At 38.8% G+C, this 22,268-nt stretch overlaps 1 protein-coding gene across 8 annotated transcripts in view; it reads left to right on the top strand.

Annotated features, from left to right (window-relative positions):
• Positions 1 to 22,268, top strand: part of Zmynd8 (Zinc finger MYND-type containing 8) — a 215,154-nt gene that overhangs the window by 27,544 nt on the left and 165,342 nt on the right. For 7 of the 8 annotated variants that reach the window (XM_083129884.1, XM_083129887.1, XM_083129879.1 and 4 more), the window contains exons 3-4: positions 528 to 671; positions 20,618 to 20,990. In XM_083129884.1, the coding sequence (XP_082986010.1) occupies positions 528 to 671; positions 20,618 to 20,990 (517 nt within the window). The remainder of the gene's footprint in view (positions 1 to 527; positions 672 to 20,617; positions 20,991 to 22,268) is intronic. The other variant, XM_083129885.1, reaches the window with a different exon arrangement.

Here is a 22,268-nt window from a genome sequence, read left to right on the forward strand (position 1 = left end):
GCGGAGATGGTACCGCGTCAGTACATTGTTTGTTCCCGGGCGGCGCTGGTTGCAATGAAGACAGTGGATCTTCGAAATTAATAGGATTGAACCATTAAATTGTGCAACGCGGAATTACGAAATCTTTTAAATTTCACGTAAGTAATTTTAAACCGCGTTTACCGCAACCACCATGAATACTTTATGCATGTTTTTAAGTCTACTTTATGCACAGATGGGTTAATGTGTACTGGACCTACAGTTTAAAATGGGAAAAGGACCACTTGGTGTCTCACCCGGAACTTCTTCATTACAAGGTGAAGATATTATATTACCACTATGGTATTGAGAGACCCTGTGTTTTCTACTGCGTAATAGAATGTATAACTTTTTTGTTTTCTTTGTTGCTTGGTTTTCTCAATGCTTGCCCTTCTCTTTCTCAAATTTAACTATTATAGCCCTATGTGAGTGGAGAAATTTTAGTGTCTGTGGAAAAGAATGTAATGCTTCTTGTACTATAGGCTCTGATTTTCAATCCTTTTTCCTAGTTCCAAGTCCTCAGTTAATCACTGGTCTTCTGCCAAAAATGATGGCTTCTTGAAACAGCATCTCCTTTGTGAGTCTTTTTGCTATGTGAATGTGTATTTTTCAATAACGGATGCTGCTAGATTCTACAGTGATATTCGCTGGAGGTAAGGAATGTACAATTTTCACCAATCAAGGGTGTCTACTAGATAGGTAATGTAGTGTTGGCATACAATTAAGAACTACGAATCATGACAAAACAAGGAAGCATTTTGTGGAAGAGGGGTTGGAAACTGAAAATACATTTCAGTCTTTTCCCCCTGTTTTCTTTTTGTGAACATTTTGTTATACGTTACTTTAATATTTGTCATTTATTTTTGATACTGTTGAATGTTATTAACATAACAAGTTAACATAGAAGTGTTTATTACAATGTTATATCATTACAGAGTGGTCTGGAAATTTTTAAAAAAAGTACCTGTAAATGGCAGGGAATTTTGTTTTTGAGAATAAGTGGGAACTCTGCTTGTACAACAGGTCTTCATATGTAAACAAAAATACTTGAAAATAAGACGTGTAATGAGTAGATGCTTATGATCAGAAACTCCCAATGCTCTTAGAGTAAGTTCTCAATAATGAGTCTTTACTCGATTTCCTTATTAATAACCTCCCCCCTTTCCCTCAGCCAGATATCAAACTATTGATTTCCGAATAATATTTGATCTGGCTGCCAACATCTGTATATATGAATATATTTAAGAAGCTGTTGTTTTTCTGAGAACATGTCCTTTAATTTATTTACATCAAAATAAGAACTCTTGAACATGCATTCCTCTCGAGAGAATAGATGCTCTTTGTTTTAACTGGAATAGGTGCCATGACCCTTCAGTTTTATCATATGTGTTCTGCTGTATTCATACGTCTATATTGCACATGCACACTGGCTTTGATAGAAGGAACAATATATTATGAATAGGTGATAGTGGATGCTACCAAAGTGAGTGGGGAAAACCTAACAGAAAATTCCTAACTTAGCATAACTTAATATCTAGAAAATGTTGAAATTTGCAAATTTATTTTGTCTGGAACTGTTAGGATTAATTTTTGTATTTCATATACTAGTGAGAGTATATAAACCTGAAAAATGGGTTTTTAATGCTGCAGATAACGACAAATCATATATAGTTTATATACAGGTGATAATTATATTTTTGATCTGGTAGAGACCCAATTATAACATGCAGTAGCCAGACTTATATATTTTTTTTTGTAACTTTGTAACATTTGGCCCGGTTGTTTCCATTCTGTTTATGTTTTATGTAATTTTTAAGACTAAACATTCTTGTTATGTGCTTTCTTTATTATGAGACAGGGAATTCAGATTTAAGACCCAACTAAAACATAAATATATCTTTGCCAAAAGGCGGTAAGTGACTTAAACATGTATATCTTGCCTGCCTAAGGTACTTTCCGTAATTTTTTTTTTTTTTTTGTAGATTTCAACTTTTGTTTTACATTTGTGAATGCATTTAGTGGCCTGCACATAAGGACACAGATCTCACTATGCCATTGAAGCACATTTGGGGGGGGGGGAGTTGGAGTTGGGTCACACCTTCTCAGTCTCGGCCATAGCAGGTGTGGTGTGGTCAGCACCATGTTCTGGTCACTTTAAAACCCCTTCCTCTCCCATGGTTGTTCCCGTTTACCCATTGATTAGGTGCTGGATGAGCCCCAGAGCCCCTTATTCATAGATATTGTTATGTTGTATATTACCCATGGCAGAATCTCGTCCACTAGATAAAACTTGCCCGTTGGCCAGAGAATAATAAATGAATGACTTTCATTATTCTCTGGCCAAAAATATAAAGTGATCCCCTGTGGTTTGATCTCTCTCTCCATGCCATGAAGGCATATAGAGCAGGGGATCTTCAACTCGTCAGACAGTGTGGACCACATTAACAGTTTCAATTACACTCGCGGGGCACGAAGCTATACTGCGATATTGAGAACTGTAAGATTCTGCTATCTACTTAGTCTGGTTTTTATGTTCAGTACTTAATTTTTCAAATGGGCATGAACCTCGGCAAAGGGTGGCTCGAAGACCATGGGTTGAAGACCCCTTAATTAGAGGATGTGGAGTTAGGCTCCACACTTTCTTGATCATGGTTGAAAGTGGGGGGGGGGTAATGTGATCAAGCCAATGACAAGTTTTTTCACTGCAATCTTGAGGCCTTCAATCTTGCTCCTTACACTTCATGCCAGGAAAGGATCATCTGAATTTAATATCATCTATCATCTTATAACGATAAAATCTTGCTAATTATAAGGTAAATCAATTAATCATCGTAATAAGCAATAATATGCATTGGATTGTGACTGTTCACCGGGAGTTGGACAGCGGAGTGCGAAGGACTAGCCTGTTTCCCGAGAGAAGAGGCCGAGCCTCGGGTAAAGAAATATAAAAATACAACTTTATTACCAATGGTCAGATTCAACTGAAATTAAAGACAGCCCAGCAGCAGATTATCATCGACGAAATCCCCAAAGCAGAATTTGATAGGAGATAAATTAAGCCCGATATTAAAGGTTAAACAGCTAGACTGGATAACAATAGCTACAGACTCCCTGGCACTGTCTTCGGAACGAACGTGCAGGTTACAATGGACCCAGTTTTAGGCTAACCTCTCTTCGAGGTGCTTTTTGAAAGGGTCAAAGAACTCCAATTACACGGGGGAAGATAGCAAGACAAGAGCCTACGACTTGAGGACAATTTAGCAACGCTTGGACAGAGAGGGTACAGTAACGAACCGTTTGAATAGCAAATAAATAGACGGGCAGAGAAGCGGAAGACACAGTATTATTCAGATTTTCTTCGACGTGTTATCATCGTCAATCTCTCGAGAACCACCCGCGAAAGTATCCGCTTTGTGTCGCACCGTTCCGTGTTGTGTTATTTCGCACGTGTCAGTGTACTATCAATATGGAGTAGAGACAGAGAAAGGCCCTGCTGGGGGGGCGTCCGACCCAGTTACCACCTAGGAAGATGCGGAGATCCTATCTTATCGCCCGGAAGCTACCTATTGACCACGCCACAAACATCCACGACTTCACCACGAGGACTTTAGCCTGAGCCGACAAAGGTAAGCCGGAATGGACGTGAAAATGATAAGCTTCGTTCGCCCCGTCGTGACATCCAATGAACTCGCTTTAATTACATAAAAAATCTTGAACAGACATTGCTTATTACGGTGATTAAATTGCATCAACTATCATTTTAACATGTAAAACCGTACAGCGTTCAATTATCCATTCATCCAAAGTATTTAATATTCAGATTGTACGACGCTATAAATTGTCAACATAATTATATATCAGTGATCCTCGTTAACCTCAAAATTAACAATATATAGAGTAACATTCATTCAACAACAACAACTTAAAAGGAGTAGTGTTTTGTTGTACAGGTAAAGCTCCGACCGGAACATGTTTTTTCCGTAAATGCAAAAGTAAAATGTCAAATTAAGAACTGTTTAAATTAATGTAGCTAACTGTAAACATGCCGCCGAACTATTATTGTATTAATTACTAATGTATTTTGGATTGCCGAGAAATGAATGCGAGAGTGAAAGTATGAGTGAAAGGGGCAATGATGTAATGTTTATGCATGTGCTCTTTTATAGAAATTACAGTATATATATAGAACTAACCCTGTAGTGTGATTCGTTCTACCCTATGTAATCTCTTGGGCTCCAACTGATGGCACTTACCCTGGGACAAAAGGTAAATAGGTTGTTAATGATTGCCTTTTGTTTATTTGTTTAATTGTTTTTGTGGGTTTGACATTACCGTTGTAATGTAGATCCAGACTGACGTCAGGCACGTTAAATAAGTAGCCGTAGCCGAGGCGTACAGTTAAAATCTGATATTTTCTTCCTCCCAAGACCCTTTTTCCTTTTACCACTCCTTCCACTGCATCTTTCTTAATGTTATTAGTAAATATTCAATAAACAGTAGACTCGCGATTAACAGAGTCCTGATTAACTGAAGCTCCGGGTTAACCGAGAGAGTGGTTGGAAAATATTGCGCTTCATAACGCACCCCCCCTGTTTGTCACCGTCCGCGCTGCACGTGTTTGTTACATTGTCGGTGTATCCGATTGTTACGGTGGTGTTTTAAGTCTGTGTAGGCCTATTCTAAGCGGAAAAAGTAATCTTCTCATTTATGTTGTACTAGTAATAAATAATTACTATACAGTTTTAAGTGTTGTTTCGTCATTTACGACGTATTAGCACATTATCTCCATATTATCAGTTTTTTTCCGTATCCAAGCTAATCTCTGTCCCAATTAGCTCGGATAATCGCGAGTCTACTGTATATATATATTTTTATAAAAATGTATTACTCTACTAAGCTAACTAAGTTCATTAATATGCCCTAGAGTCATCCACTCGTTGATGTTTGGGTTCCTTTTGGGAGACACAACCAGGGAAACTTCTGTAGGCTTGTGTAGTCTCATTTATATGTTTGTTATTGCCTCTTCAGCCATCTCATCTTATCGTCATTTTTCTTCATCCTTGTGATTAACCAAAAAGTGACAGAAAATTGAAGTAAATTAAAACATATCAAATCAACCATTTGTGTGCTAGGTTTGTGTAAGACTAATTGCACCATAAAATAATGCTGATGGTTATGGGAGGCAACAGTTCTTCCAGCTATTCAAATTCTGTAGTTTGGAAGATGATGGGAAACCACCACATTATCTATCCTCATGCTCTTGTGATAGCTTTCTCATGAGCAAAATATTCCTGCTATACAGATCCAGATGGAGACTGTTTTAGAAGACACATAAAATCAGCACAACATTATCTAGTAATATTAAAACTTGGAATGTAAGTCTCCAAAAAATATGAAAATGTGAAACAAGAAATCAAAAAATGAGCACATACAATGCAAAAAATGAATCAACATCTTGGAAATCACTGAAGCGGGATGGCAACAAGAAGGCGATTTGTGAAAAAAATATTAATGTACTTGATAGCAGTTGAAAGAGCCAGTGTAGGAGTTATGATCAAGAAAATGTTACAGATGAATAACATAAGAGAAAGCCATTGAATATGTGAAAGGAGATGAACACTTGGACACTGTAGAAGGCAGAGATGCAAAATTGACTGGAGAATATGGTAAAAGTAACAACAAAGAGAAGCATAAATTGAACTGTACTCCAAACTGAAGATAATCATTGTGTACAAGAATTGTAAGAGAAGAAAATGCACATGTGTAAAGCCAGGAGAGAGGTACCAGATAGATTTTTCATATCGAAGCAGAGTTTTGGAAATGATATCGATGAATGTGTGTGTGTAGTCCATGCGTGCTCATGTAGGTTTACCAGATCGCTATAAGGGAATGTCCCAAAATGTAGGATTTTAAGTGAAAATGTAGGACACAAAGCATTCCCAATAAATAATAGCCTACATATTTCTAGAGCGTGTTAGAAAGTAATTTAAATTGACACTTTTCAGTTGAAAGAAATAATTTCAAACTTGTAATCATACTAAACAATGCACCTCTACTACAAGTTTTACTGGTACTGATACTTCTCATACGAGCCAATTTTTCACAATTTCAGTTTTAGTCAAAATATATTTATGAGAGACTGAACAGTCAAGTGTTTTGAAATTATAGGGACTGGTATCAAACTTTTTACAGAATTTATGAAAAAATATGAATCTAATAATTCCGCAGCGCTGATGGCAATGAAAACACACTCTCAACATTTGCATTATGACCTGTAATGGCAAGCAGATATTCAGCAATTACTGTAATTTGAAGTGGTTCCAGAAGTTTCATCTCGGGTAGTTTTTAGTTCTCTATATCCCCTGCTCTACAATAAAAATATTGAATAACAATAGGAAAGACTTTGTATAAACCTCAAGACAAGAAATTTCACATGGAACTGAACAGGGACATCATCAGAATGTGGCCCCAAAACTTTGTTCATTAATTGCTTCCGTTGCTCTTCCGGCAGAAACTTTTCGTTTCTTTTTGGGCAATGACTGAATCAAAATAAATTTCACAATTGAATTTGGGAGCGTAGTCCATAGACTTGTAACTTGCATGATTTATCTTTGTAAACACATATTATCCTAATTAATATTTTGTGGCGCTCAAAATGTAGGACATTTATGATATTTTTCAAATTCCTCCCGGATGCCGGACCTAAGGCTAAAATGTAGGACATGTCCAGGAAAAAACCAGACGTCTGATATCCCCATGTGCGTACAGATATTATTAGTGGTCAGTGGCGTGCCCAAAGGGGTGTTGCTTGGACATTATAACCCCCCCCCCCTGTTTTCAACTTTCTCCTGAGATTTCTTTCTGTGTATGGGACCAGTGGCTACCCACCATCATGAGGAAATTGAGGAGCTATGAATGAGTAGCATAATCTGGTCATAGAAAACCTACAACATGTGTGCAATAACACACTTACTTTTTTATTGAGGTCGTGCCTGCCGAATTGTTTCCCTCGTTGCTGTGGTGTTCGAGGGATATTTTCATTGTCATCAGAACTATTATTTTCACTCCTGGTAATAATAACAGCTTACTTTACACCACTGTTGTAGGCTTAGTAGTAAAATTAATAAAGACTAAAAGTAGCATTGATATTTACACTTGAAATAATTGTCCCATATACACGAGTAAATATAGTGGATCCATTTATAACACCATAGTTTCAATCCTTGTTAGTTTCTGTGAATGGATAAGATTTAATGGATTTCACAATGAAATTTTGGCATTGCTGTTTGGAGGAGGGCAGGATTCACACACATTGCATCTTGTGGTTCCTACAAAGGAATAAAGTAATAAAGGATTTCAACTAAGAAACAATGCACAAAGATAATTCTACTTTTCTATGGGGATTCATTACAGTCTCTCTTTGAACCATTGTCTTGGCTTACATTTATTTTTAAATCTGTTTTCTCGTCTTGAGGGGGTGGAGTCTTTTCTAGGGTTTCCAGTTTCTGTAAATGAAAAACTGGACACCTGTCTCAGGCAAAAAGGATATTTTTCTATATTGTTATTAATTGTTGTTATTGATATTTTCCATTTGTCCCTAACAACCAAAGTAATCATTCATGGACACCAGTGGCGTGCCCAGGATTTTGGAATACTCATCCTTTTTTTTTTTAGTAGTGAGCCCTCATCTTGCCATCTTTTCCACCGTGGACGTTTTTCTTTTCTTCTTTCTTTTTTTAATTTTCTTTTTAGAATATTAGGCCAAAGGGGAGATTATAACCTCCCTCTCTTGTGGCACTGCTTCGCATACCGAAGCACCCAGTTGTTGATTGGCTTTTCACTCTGCATCATCATTGTATTTTTTAAGTTCCAACAATCTAGTTGCTCCACCATCTTCGAAAATAAAAAGATTAAATGGAAAAATCTCGCAAATTTCAAAGGAGTGTCTATTTTGCTTAATTGTTCCTAAAAATGCCTATTCTGCCATTTTTGCTTACCTTAGCTTTTTTAACATGCCTTTGGCATTCCCTACATCAAGACAATAAGCCTTTGTTTAGTTTGAATAGACTGAAATCTGGTATTCGCGAAATTTGAGGATCTCCAGGGATTTCGGACCATGGAAATACCAAATGTCGTTGAATCAGGGTAATCAAAGTGGACAACTGATTGGTGACATACTTGGACAAGACGACTCCACATGAAAGCTTGTAGGAGTCAATCAGAAATCATTTGCTTTGTTGTGTGTGTGAAAGGAAGTAGGTAGTTAGTTATCTGTGGAGATATGTTTCAAAATGCCAAAGCACATGGCTACCAGAAGTGTATCAATTAAAAAATGGATTGTTGCAGAAGCTTATTTACCACTGATGGGAAATTTGATTTTTGTTAATTTAGCATCGCTTTTCTCCGTTTGGTTAATCACAACAATGAAGATGAGTGATGATGAAATTGATGAAGGTACACTCCCAAAGAACACCCGTGCCTAGGCTGTGATCCCAGGCACCAGTGGCGAGGATCAGGGGGTATGGGGGGGGGGCAGTTGCACTCCACTTTGCCACTTTTGGCGCTGTACTATGGCCTCTTAATGCTAAGCTCTTTCTACCAAGAAAAGCAAACTGTCCTCGTCCCCTTCCTAGTTTTAGCACCCAATCACTGTTACTTCCTGGCATCGTAGCCATGCTAAACTAACCACTGACATGGAGGTTGGCCCCACTGACAGTGACGAAACAATAATATTCTGTCGATCCTGTTTCTACTAAGTAGATAGGTTTAACTGTTAAATTGCTTTACAAATATACATTCCTTTCCTACATGGAAAATACTACAATGTACATGTATAGTTTTATATAATGGCCTTGTTCAAAACCCTCAGCTGCCTACGTAATTTCAGGCTCGTTCGTTACCTGGTGGAGGTACATAGTGGTTCAGATCCTACTTTAAACTTTAGGTCCAGTCCATATTACCCTTTCTGTGCATATAGTGAACTTAGATTAATTTCCGGCTCCTCTGAAAATGTTTTTCTACCTTTCGCGTTTATTCGAAGCAATGCACACTGTAACGAGCCATGATCTTACATTACCTCAGTTTTTAATACAATAATGCTAAATTATGTGAAAAACATAGTTTAGTGGCCTTGTGTTGCATTAGAGAATTGCACTATTAATCAGCACTTGAAGTGAAATATGTTAGCTGGAGAGATGTTTGGTGGAGCCATGGGGTTAGCTGGGAGGATGCTCCTATGGTTTAACATGGTGACAATGAGAGAACTGCAGGGATGACATCCTCCTGCATGCCCTCGCACTTCAAGCACTGACACTAAGTCAAAACGATATTATTTATTCTAAAATTTCATGTGCATACACAGATAAATAGCTCATGTACACTTGCAAAAGATATGCAAGTGCTTTAAATTAACCAGGTTAAATTAACTAGCTTCCCTGCAAATGACCATTTGATTAAAACTATTGTCAATTGCTTGTGAAACATTTGTGCACAATTAGTTCAATCGGTAACACAGTTTCACTTCTTCAGATAAATTTTAATTGGAACATACTTCAAAATATACATTTTCTTTGTATGGGACAAATTGTTTTTTCATAAATTTCAAGAAGAAAATTGAAATAAGTTCATATTCAATGCCTATTTTAATGTTTTCTATTTAGGGTGCCTTTTAAGTGCCTATTTTAGTGCTTTTTCATATTTTATAGTGCCTTTTAAGTGCCTATTTGAGGTGTTTTTATTGCCTATATATCTGCACCCTAGTGATCAGCACCACGCTCAGGCTTCATTTACCCCCACCCCTCTTCCGGTACCAATTTAGTTGAGGCTGGGTGAGCCCCAGAGCAGCTATATGTGGAGTCAAGACCCACAAAATTCCAACCTTAGATCACCCAGCCCGGGAATCGAACCCGTGTTTCCCGTGTGGCAGTCAGTCGCCCTACCCACTAGGCCACCGCGGTTCCCCCTTGGCCAGGCAACGATTGGCCATCGCCATTTTCACGTTCCATGCCGCAGTGGCCTTGTACGGGGGGTGTTAAGTGACTTATTGAGCCACCCTGTATATAAATTTGGATGGAAAAGTTTTTTTCTTGCTTCGCTCGCAATTTTTTTTTCTGTAATGCATTGTGAATTACCAGAGGGACAAGTAAGAAAAACTACTGTAAGTACTTCAGACGGTTGCTGCTATAACAGTTTAGTTTGAAGGAAAAGGTGCATGCACATTTCAAAGACAATTTATATCATTTTTGCATTTGGTTTGTTATGGGGTGGATAAATTGATTATGTAATGTATTTAAATAATATGTTTTATATGTATATATATATATATATATATACACACACACACACACACACATGCACACATATACCCATGAATGCATTTAAGACTAAAAAAAGAGATAAAATGAGATTTTTCTTTCCCGACTGAACTTTCATCAAGGCTTTTGCCCCCCCACCCCCTCCCTAATGAGAAGGTCTCCGCACGCCTATGAATAGTGCACATGTAGCATCCGTCCTCAATTGACATGCAATTTCGCACATTCCCTGAACCTGAAATTTGTCATAATAAAGTGAATAGGCAAAATGCAGACCAAGCAGTCCAGTTCAGCATGTTCATTAAAATAAATAATTTTATTTCTTTGCTCACATAAATTTGTGCGATTTTTAGGAAGCAGGTTCAGCAATATCTTCAAATAAGTTGGTATTATTTTTATACGTATAACAAAGGAATAAATGCCATGTGTAATAGGGCAAAAGTTGCTCGGAAAGCGGAAAATTGATAGTGTCATGTGTAGAATGACTATACTTTGTCCCAACTACCTCTGGAGCAAGGCCGCGCGTAGCGGCAGAGAAGGGAGAAATCGAGTTGGTCGAGCGAAGCAGTACACGCTGATAGGGGTGTGCTATACAGGCAGAGCACAGGGCCTCTCCCTTTTGAAATGCAATGTTGTTGGATCGTTTATGCATTCATTTCTTGTGCAAGTGCATTTTGCAGACTAATGGGACTCTGGCGTCTTTACCTGCTCTGGTGCTCGTGTTGTGTCGTCCCTACATATGGACGCCCCCCCCCCCTGGAAAATGAAGGTCCACCTAAAAAGTTTATATTTCACACCTAATTTGATTTCAGTAACAGTCATTTATATAAATTATTATAAGGGTGTTGAAGGAACATGATAATTTCAGACTAAAGCAGTGATTTTTGAGGGGCCATCACTATTATGGGGGAAAATATGCCTCCTTTGCCCCCCTGGAAAAGATCCTGCGGACCAGGACCAGTGGCGTGCCCATGATTTTCAAAAGGGAGGAGTTATGTAAATTTTTTCTGGTAGTCAGCCCTCATTTCGGCATCTTTTCCTACCTTTGATGTTCTTTTTTTCTAGAAACACTGGGCCAAATATGGGGTGGGGGTTTATAACTCCCACCAACCCCCCAATCCCTTGGGCACGCCACTGCTGCGGACGTCCATATGTATATATGTTTGTGATTGTCCCTTGATTAATCTCATCACTATTCATACTCATTCAGATTAGCCAAAATTGGCAAAGAAACTAAGGAAAATAAACTAAATCAATCAATTTCTTGTGCAATCGTGATCACAATCGAATAGGGGGGAGAAAGTAAAAGGAAATTATATTAGCAATACAGCTCCATCTGTAATCGGCATACCTGCTACAAAAAAGCGAAACCGATTTCTAACGGACACAGCAAGACCTGGCAGCATCCACCAATCAACATTATTGCTGCGAATATACGTTGTGGAAACAAAATTTTCTACACACAGTTGAATTCATTGTTAGGGATAACCGCGCGTCCATTTCTGGCAAGCATGTCATGCCGCAGTCAAAATTTGCCGACAAGGAACATCTGTTGTGTTTGTGATCTACCGATTTCCTGCCATAAAGCATTGCTCAGGGTCAGGAGGGTTCAGGCACTGTAAAGTCATTCTTTGTGCTGAAGCTGAGAGAGGAACGAAATTTTAGCGTTTGCCGCCCCCACGACCTTCAAAGCTTCAACCATACCACGAGTCGGTATGTTCCCTTTTGTGTGAAACACGTTCCCATAAAAATCTGGAGAAACTTTCGTTTTTACTCCCTCAAATCCCTCGCAGAGTAGAGGCGCTTACATTGGAATATTTTATTTCTGTGCCAAGGGGCGAAAAAGTTTGAATTACTTCTTTATTGAAACTGTCGTGCATTCTGCATCCATGAATTGTACGCAAATTACAAATTCCGTTACGTAAAGATTTAATGTTAACAGCGCCAATAACACGTCTCGAGTGCCAAAATATCATTTGAAATTAATCAAGACATTTGATAACTACCATGCCATAGCCAGAATTTTATTTGGGGCGGGGGTGTCAGTATCGTGCCCAGGATTTTCGAAAGGGGGTTATGCACTATTTTTAGTGGTCAGTTCTCATTTTGCCATCTTTTCTATTTCTAACCTTCATCGTTCTTTTTTGTTAAGGAATACTGGGGCAAAGGGAGGGGGTTATGACCCCCACCCTTTGGGCACGTCACTGGGGCTCACCCCTCATCAGCAGTCGCTATCTAAAGGCGATAAAGGGGCGGGGTAGAGTCCTTGAAGATTAATTTCTCAGTATATTACCACTTATTATACAAGATGCTTAATCCTGGCAAGGAAGTAAAATTTGTTACCACTATGCACTATTTCCAACGAAATATTTGTAAGATTTCGTGGGGAGGAGGGCTCTTTAGCCCCCAGAGCCAACTTCCTGGCTAGGTGCCTGCTAACATGTCTCAAGAAAGACGTCACTCGCCATATCGATAGCAAGAGATGCGACTTCCAAATAGGACTTTGATGATGTTATTGAATACTCCCTCTGTCCCATAATTATTGTCCGGTACACCTTTCTTTGTTGTCTCATAATAATTGCCCATTATTCAAACTGTGACATTGGTGTATACAGAAGAAGAACATGAAACAAGGGAATGAGTCATACGACTTTACTACTCAAGGATCAGTAAAAATTGTGCTTTCCATCTGCCTCTTCGTTTGTCATTTCTGTACTACCATTTTGGCATACCGGACTATAATTATGGGACAGAGGGAATACTTTGCTGCACAAAAAACGAGAATAAAATCAACACGGAATATGATTTTCTCTTAATTGTATTTCTGATCTCGAAAATAATCATATAAAATGGTCATACTTTCACAATATCTGCGAAAATGTGTATTAAAATACTGCGATGGTAGTATAATTCCGTTTTCGTAGAGCACTGACGCCTTCAGCAATCATCCGACAAAAGATTACATTGTTTTAATCCACTGTATGCACAAAGTTTAATCGGGACTGGACCTATACAGTTAAAGTGATATTCGAACCACTGTGCCATGTGTCTCCACCGGGTATCGAACCTGTCCCCCCTTGATCACATGAAGAGAGAGAGAAATAAATGTCAGTGGCGAAGATAAATCTAAATAGTTTTGTTTTTTTCGAGGACTTGGTAGCGCTGAAACAATGCCTCAACTATACATATAACAGACTAGAAAAATTACGGTCTAAAATCGTCTAATTTGGCTCCATACGACTGCTGTAAAAAAATATCGCGACCATTTTTAAAGTATTGGTAGTGTTACATTGTTAACGTAATTAATGTAAATGTAATGGTTCACTTTTCAAAAATATATATTTATGCTGCACACATAATCATGTTAACTTTATGTAAGATATAAAAAGAATCAATGTAAGAATTCTGTGCCTTGTTCTGGGGCGGTTTACCCAGCCTGAATCAATAGGTACCTGCGATCAATCCTTGGGGTTAAAGGCGGCCGAGATAGAGAAAATGTGGGGCCCTACCCCCACATCTTGCAAATGTGCCTTCATGGCAAGGCACTATATGCACGGGGTGCTTTACCTAACTAAATTCTGTACTGTAGGCCTATATACTACATGTATGAATGTGTATATGGAGTGGTTAGCACAGTGCGACGATGCCAGGGGTTTCGGGTTCGCGTTCAGGCCTGGCACGGGTGTTCTTCGTGTTTCCCTTCGTCATATCATATAGAACATATCCTCATCGTTGCGATTAGCCAAAAATCGGAAAAGCGACGCTAGATAACAAAAGTCAACCAGTCAAGAAATAATACAAGGGGCAATGGACGCCACGAAAGCTCTCGCGAAAAAAGTGTATCGTTTTGCAAATGAAGAGGCAGGCTGTTTAATTTTAAGGGTAGAATATTATAATTTTTATAACATGACTTGACCCCCACAACCCCCTCTTGGACACGTCGCTGGTTATTAGTATTATGTAAGTATTCTCCCTGCGGTGGGGGGGGGGATATTCACATAATGCTAGTAACTGTTGTTTTAGTGTAGAATTTTACGAGAATTTGAAGGTTTTTTGATTGATTGATTTGCTTTATTTTACTTCGCTTTTTGTGCCACTTTTTTCTATTTTGTGAAGATGAGGATGAGTGATATGAATGGACACTCACCATGCCCAGGCTGGGATTCGAACCCGTAATCCCTGGAGAGAATGTGAAGGTGTTTATATTTTTTTACTTTACAAAATAAAAGAGTCAAAGGTTTAGTAAAAGCGGCCCGGAAGGTGACAATGCAGCCTGATTTTTTGCAGGAGTCTTAGTTTTTGAGTCATGTCATGAGATTCGTAAATGCAACTCAAAAAAAGTCACAACCATGCACGTCCGGAAGGGGTGGAAAGGGTGGGAGGCAACCCCCCTGGAAAATGAATCTCCATCTAAAAATGATATTTTTCACACGTAATTTAATTTGTCACAGTAATGTATGTTAATTATTATAAGTACGTTGAAGGAACATGGTAATTTCAGAGTGAAACCGTTTTTTTTTTTTAGGGTAAGTCACTATTTTGGAGAAAAATATGCCTCCTTTGCCCCCCCCCCCCTCGGGAAAAATCATGCGGACGTGTGTGTACCCTCGTCTGACTACCATGCGAGGGACCCGGGTTCGATCCCTGGCGGAGGAGAAGCTGAATGTTTTCCACCTGTTCCACCTGTTCAACCGGCTCCGGCGCCCACCCAGCGTCGTATAAAGTGGGTACTTGGGAAAACTTTGGGGGGTAAAGACGGCCAGGGGCGTGGTGCTGATCACAACACCCCCACCTTCGGCCGTGATGAAGAAAGTGTGGGGTCCCCCTTGCCCCCCCCCCTCCTTCCGGACGGCCATGGGTGCTGGTGGAAATTTTTGTACATATTTTCAATAAAGAAACTTGGAAAACGCACGTAGGATTGATTGTAGTTTGGTTTGTGTTTTCCCGGCACAAGTGGATCACCTACTGGTCTTTTCAATAATGAATAATGTTTCGACAGCCGATAAGCCTAAAGTAAATATAATAACTTGGAGACACGTGATAATAAGAAAATATCATTTTACTGGTACATGTCCAGAATTTTATAGTTTGAATTTGAAATATAGTACTTTGCTGCGATGAATGCATTGTAATGAAGTATGTTTCAAAAGGCACTATTTTAGAGTGCATAATTCTTGTGTTGCATGATACATCGATTATTTGTTCATTGAGGAAGTAAAACATAGTTATTACTTCAAGAAGACTTTTCGTCTGTTCGTAGCAGTGTTTCGTAACTCATTGACATATCATCAACTCCTTAGTTTTCCGTATTTGTGTATGGGCATGTGTTTCGTTTCGTGGGGGGAGGGTTGGGGAAGGCAGAAAACGACTGTCTTTGTGTATAATGTCCCGTCTTTCTTTTCTGAAAATCTGGTCACCCTAGTCAAACGTGTACCTCTTGCCCAGGGAAACTACTGCCTTAGGACAGGAGGAGTGGTTGCTGAACATATGGGGTTCTGTTACGTTGCCAAATCTAGAAGTGGGCAAGCGTGAAGCATGGCGCGGAATGGTTTCTGTTTCGTAATACAGACGTATGCTGGTCAGACATAAAATCTCGCCTTATTAGAAAACTATTTGTGGTGATCGAAATATCGTCCAACCGTGCTGTCATAGCATTGAAAGGTAACAGTAAAATTAGCAACACTGTCAACAGAGTAGGCAAAGCCATTGCCCTCTTAGCTCCAGGGTAAACACTGGAGTTAAAGGAAAGGGAGGGAGGGGGATCCTTTTAGTTCGCATATTTTCCGAGGGCATTTCAGTTTCAGTACCAAAATAACCTAGTGAATACATACTTCTGTGGAAAACTACGTCCAATTTTGCATTCAAGAAAATAGTTGGTGAGGAACGCAATCGGGATATATCGGGGACCAAGTGCATTTACCCCAGCAGAATAATTAAGGATTCTAAAATTAGATAGTTTTGTTATTGCATGGCCTCGCCTGCCTATTGTACGTCTTAAACACATAAGATATGCATTATGCTCTGACTTCCTTTTTATGTGGTGCTCGGAGAGAGAGAAAACCGGTTCTGCACTGAGTGGTTGCTATGAAAAGTAGGCCATTGTCATGCTGGTGGCTGGGGCTTTGTGTAGTTTCTTTTTAGCTGCAGGCGGTTTATTGCCAAGCTGCTTTTAGTAACCCAGGTTGCAGGGAAGGGAAGGCGCGGGAATGCTAGGTTGTGATTAGTGGGCCGGCTGGATTGTCCGACAGGTTCTTTTGACCTGCTGTGGGGCTAGCTGAGAGGGGGGAGTGGGCGAGAGGGGAACGGGGAGGAAGGGGGAACGAGCACAAAAGAAGAGGGAGGGGCACACTTGTAATTTACAGAGTAAGAACATTCCAGCATGGCAGTTAAATAGGGGTTGGCCCGAGACTGGTTTAAAGTGGCCTGTAACCATGTTGCTATAATTCACAGATGAGTTTTCATGCCGTTGCTCTTCCCAGTACATTCACAGAACTTGCAGTCAATGTGTGTGCATTGTTACATTCTTCTTGGTCCTCCTTTTCTTTCGGAAACTGTGGGGAGAGAGAGAGGCAGGGAGGGAGAGGATTATTTAGAACTTGACAGGTAGAGAATCCAATATTAAAATTTATTTACAGTATTACAAACTATACTGTTCATTTTATGAACATTGCGTCCCAGGATTCACAAACATACATGTACGAGGGTTGTTTGTTTTCAATTTCAATGCTAAAGGAAAATATATTAGAGGTGGAGGGTTAAAAATCGCATTTTTAATCAAATAGCAGAACGTATTTATTTTGAAAGGTGCACCATTATTTTCTCGATGTATTTTCTTATTGTTCATTTAACATAACCATCATTCCTATTTTCAATGCCAGACTGTTTTTAAATTCTTGCAATTGTGTACCTATGCTTCTATGTTGTCTAGTAGTGCAAACTTCTTGTATGACTATCTGCCTATGTTTGCATTGTATTTATTTGTTATTTATCAACATTTCTGGTTGCCAGTGGCGTGCCCAAGGGAGGTTGGTGTGTGTCATAATCCCCCCCCCCTTTTGGCCCAGTATTCCTAAAAAAACATGAAAGGCAGGTAAAGATGGTAAAATGAGGGCTGAGTACTAAAACAACTATACATACCCCTCCTTTTTTTGAAAATCATGGGCATGCCACTACACTGCTGGTTGTGCTTCAATCCATGTGCAACTTGCTTATGTAAATATATGTGGCTTTGCTAATTTAATATCTTATGTAATTATGTATTTTCTTGAACTTACTTCTGCTTTAGTTCATTATATATCATGAATCAAGCCATAACAGACACAAGTATCCTGTATTAATAATCACAATTATTGCATATTATAAGATGTTGATGCATGTCCCCCCCCCCCCAAGAAATCAATTCTTATAATAATAGACACACTTGGCAGCTATTTTGATTCATGTATAAGCGTAGAAAGTTTTTAAAGGGAGGAAGTTCAGCTGCTGAAAGTCATTTAGATTGCTGTTATGGTTAGGAAAATAAATGGAAATAATTATAAGGACCTATTTTATTCAAAATCAATAAGTTCAAAGGGAGAGAGCTTTCATGGATTCATAGAATTCTCTGCCACATGAGATGGATGCCCATTGTGGATCCCTGATTTTTGGCTCTGGAGTTCACACAGCCTCTGATCAATATGTACGTGAGGACAACCTGGAGGATAAAGACAGCTAGAGAAACCCCACCCCACATTCTATATATAACTTTCATAGTGCACTGCAATGCACAGTATGTAGCATGCAATGTTTATTGGGCATTATCCATTGTCTAGTGCTTTAAACTATACTTATGCTATCACTATGTTTTGAGAGAGCCCCTCTTCTCTTGTCTTCAGCTGAAATTTATGTTTCCGGTGGTGGGAATCTTTTGTATGACAGATCTGTGATTTTATTACAAATCCGGCACCTTAACCAATTACTGCATGGTGCCCTGGTTTAATTCCCACCACCAGCAAAATAAATTTCACTTGAAAATGAGATAAGAGGTGCTCTCTCAAAACGTAGTGTTAGAATAAGTATGGTTTAAAGCACTAGACAGTATGGATAATGTCCAATAACATTACATGCTAATGTAGAACCATTCTCACTAACATTCATCAAACTTGCACAGTATATATGCTTTTACATTTTTTAAACATGTTTTTGTAATACTCCTCTATGTACCCTGCTTTTAAAAATACAAATATTAACCCTTAACTTGTGAGGTGCGGTCTCACAGATCGCTTGAGGTTCTGGAAGTTTCAGAATACCGCCTTTCGTTCAAGCTAGTGTCACCACCTTCCGTCTGCCGTATGCAATAATGTTCTTGGCCCTCTTCACAGCATCAGTTTCTCGCTAACTTATTGGGTGTAAGGAGTGAAGCTTTTTTTATAGCCAAGTGTGGTCTGCCTGACGTACCCTCACAAGGAGCATTAAGGAGAGTGACACACACTCTTCTATTATAATTAGAAAAACTAAAATTTTTTTGAACACTTTTTGCTTTTTGTAGTTGAATTGCACTTACTAGTTGCCAAATATATCGTAAAAGATTATTTTTTGTGTATATTTTTGACAGTACAACAAGTGAAATGAATATGTTCACATTTATAATAATTTTTGTAGATGAATAAACTAATGAATATAGTAGCTATATAACTTACGTTCTGGCACTAATTGCTGTCAAATCAGTCACTAATACCCATAATGTATTACTCTTCAATATCAGAAAGTTAAATTGGTAATTTATGTTGAGGCAGGGGTGAAAAAAATCAGAGCGGTCTGTCAGACGTACCTCACAAAGTATGTCCCAGTATAAGCACCTCACAAGTTAAGGGGTAATATTGTATTCCTAAAAAAAAGGGTTGTTTGAAGATGAATCTCTCTCACCCACCCATCTTCTTTTGTTGTTACACCACATGTAAACAAGCAGAAACAATACACCACTTGCCACATTATAAAATAAGATTTTTAGTGATCAGATAATTTTCTGTTAACCTTTACATTTTTTAAATTTTGAAAGTGTGATGAAGAAACTTCATGCTTGTAGTCTCTTACCAGTGACATTGTGACAGTAACATTAGCACTCGGAAAGTGCACCCTCAACATCCCTCGTAAACCCCCCCCCCCCATTTCCTCAACATCTCCCTAAAATTTTCCACAGAGGGCCAAATTTTAATAATTTGGCTGAAAATTTATACCCTCACACTCCCCTAAATACGAACTTACATCCCAAGGAGAAAATCCTGGATAAACCTACGTGGAAGCCGATCAAGAACTGACCTAGCTCGTAGGAAAGCTTCAAGAAGTAAAAGTATCTTATCATCTTGTAATCAAGGGTTGCCAGGTTCAATTCCTGATTGAGATATAATTTTAAACTGAAGACCCATTCAAAATCATCCCTTCCAGGATGTGTACTGACTAGTAATTCCTGGAATTATTTACTCTGGGTGCAAATTCTACATGAATATTCTAATAGATGTTAATGAAGGTTATTTAACCTAGGAGAATGTTATTAAAACTATTCATGGGTTATATTTATGTCAAGAAATAAAAAAAATGAACAATGCCTGAAGATGAGAGTGACGTTAGCTCTCGAAAGCTTGGAATCTTTTCCACAACTTACCTAGTCGATAGCCCGAGATAATCTTTTCATCATTTGTCGCCAGGAAATCTTCAAGACTTATTTCAACACCAATCTTTATTTTTGTCAATGTTTATTATTCCGAAATTTGACTGGGCTTTATGTTATACTTCCTTACATTCTTCATCATTCAACTTCATGGTGCTGCAGGCTCGCCTTTGTGCTTTGTGACCGAGTGGTTACCATCTCCATCTTCTCAATTAGCCAAAAATAGCAGAAAATTGAAATAAAATAGCCTAAACCAAATCAATCAATTATTGTTCCTGTGGAAACAGACCCTGCTATGGTTAGATTTTATTGCATATTTCAAGTAATTACTTCCCCCCAGTCTCCACTCTGTTATTGCCAAATCAATACAAATAATCATTTATTTAACCTCTGATGAAAGTCATTAGTGCAATTTTCATGTCGTTATTGATGTACAAAGAATTATCATAAATATTAGCATAAAATATTAATAACAACTAATTCTCTCATAAAAATTTCACCTTGAAAACCTCTAATTATACTTGAATTTTATCTTGATCTTAGTCACCCTTTCTTCAGTATCCATGTAAACTTTGCTACACTTTATATGCTACCAGTTTGTTGTACATGTGCTTTGTCTGTATGAAAATTATTTATTTTACAGAGACGTACCATCCCCTGATCAAGCACAAACCAACTCAGGAGAAAGGGCATCAACAGGAAGCAGAAATGGTCCCTCTCCGTTAGTTACATCGACTCGCTCAACAAGATCTCAGAATCCGGAATTTCTGGCAAAGCATAGAAATTTCCTACAAAAGCTCCACATGGGTGCATTGACAGTGGTTGATGACTCCGGCAAAGTGAGTGCCAAGGACACATCCAAGAAGGAAGCTGTTAGCCCAAACAAAAGAAAACATGAAAACAGTACCCCTTCCCCAGTCCCTCGGACAAATCCCCCTAATCGGACTGCAACCAGTAGCCCTAGTGCAATGCCAAACAAAAGAAGACGGCTTAGTCGATCAGATTCAGGAGCTCAGGTAATTGTTATTGTCTTGTTTGTACGGTTTAGTGCAGTGTTCTGCAGGTACAGGTTTCCTGTATGTAAGAAATGGTGAATCTGTTAAAGAATATATATATATATATATATATATATATTAGGGCTGAGCTGATACCGATGATGATACTCTCACAGATACCGATTGAAAATTGTAATTAAAAGTTGTTCAAGATATTGATTATAACTATTCCACTTCAATTACATGCATCAATTTACCAAATTTTTGCTTAAAAATATTCAAGAATTATATCAAAATATTAAGCTACATGTTATGTTATCACAAAGTTCATTTTTACACACAGAACTGGCAAAGAATAAAAATGAACTTCAAATTTTGCATAATTTCTAGCAAAATTAGACTTCGCCAAAGTGTCGCACGACATTTTTGCGGAAGTTGTGAAAGACCCAAATGCAGGAAAAGTAATGGCCGGTATCGGTAAATAAATCCCAATGAATGCTTTCTTATACCGATACATCAGTATCGGCTCAGCCCTACTATATATACGAGGTTTGTTCAAAAAGTATCAGACTTTTATTAATAAAAAAATTGTGTGTTCATATACCACAATCTTACATTAATCTACTTGAAACTGGTCCCCTTGGGCTGCCACACACTTCTCCCAAACGAAACGTTCTCCCATTGTTGGAAGCAGTGCTGGAATGCCTCTTTTGAGATTGAGCGCAGCTGGTCCATCGAATTTTGCATGATGTCTTCTCTGGACTGAAATCTGGTTCCTTTCAGGGGCATTTTCAGCTTGGGGAAAAGCAAGAAATCACATGGAGCCATGTCTGGAGAGTAGGGAGCCTGATGAAGCACAGGTGTGCTGTGTTTGGCCAGGATAGTCTGTATCTCCAAGCGGAGTTTCATCTGCTCGATCGTTAGCAGCTTCATCACAAACTTTGCTGAGATTCTCCTGAGGCCCAAATCATTAGTCAAAATGGAATGAACGGATCCAATGCTAATGCCACCACGTCTGAAAAATCTCAGATCGTGATTCGACGATCCTGCATCACCAGGCTCCTCACTTGGTCAATGACGATCTCATTTCTGGATGTTGATGGCCTACCAGAATGTGCTTCTCTCTCCACTGACATGCGGCTATCTTTGAAGTGGTTGTACCACTCCTTTATCTGTGTGGTGCCCATTGATTCGTCCCCGAATGCTTGTCGGATCTTGTGGATCGTTTCCACTTGGGATTCAACAAGCTTGACAGAAAATTTAATGCAGTAGCGTTGTTGAAATTTTTCGGTCATTTTG

The sequence above is a fragment of the Lepisma saccharinum genome, chromosome 10 (assembly GCF_977018435.1).
Source record: "Lepisma saccharinum chromosome 10, izLepSacc3.1, whole genome shotgun sequence".
NCBI classification, from domain to species: Eukaryota; Metazoa; Arthropoda; class Insecta; order Zygentoma; family Lepismatidae; genus Lepisma; species Lepisma saccharinum.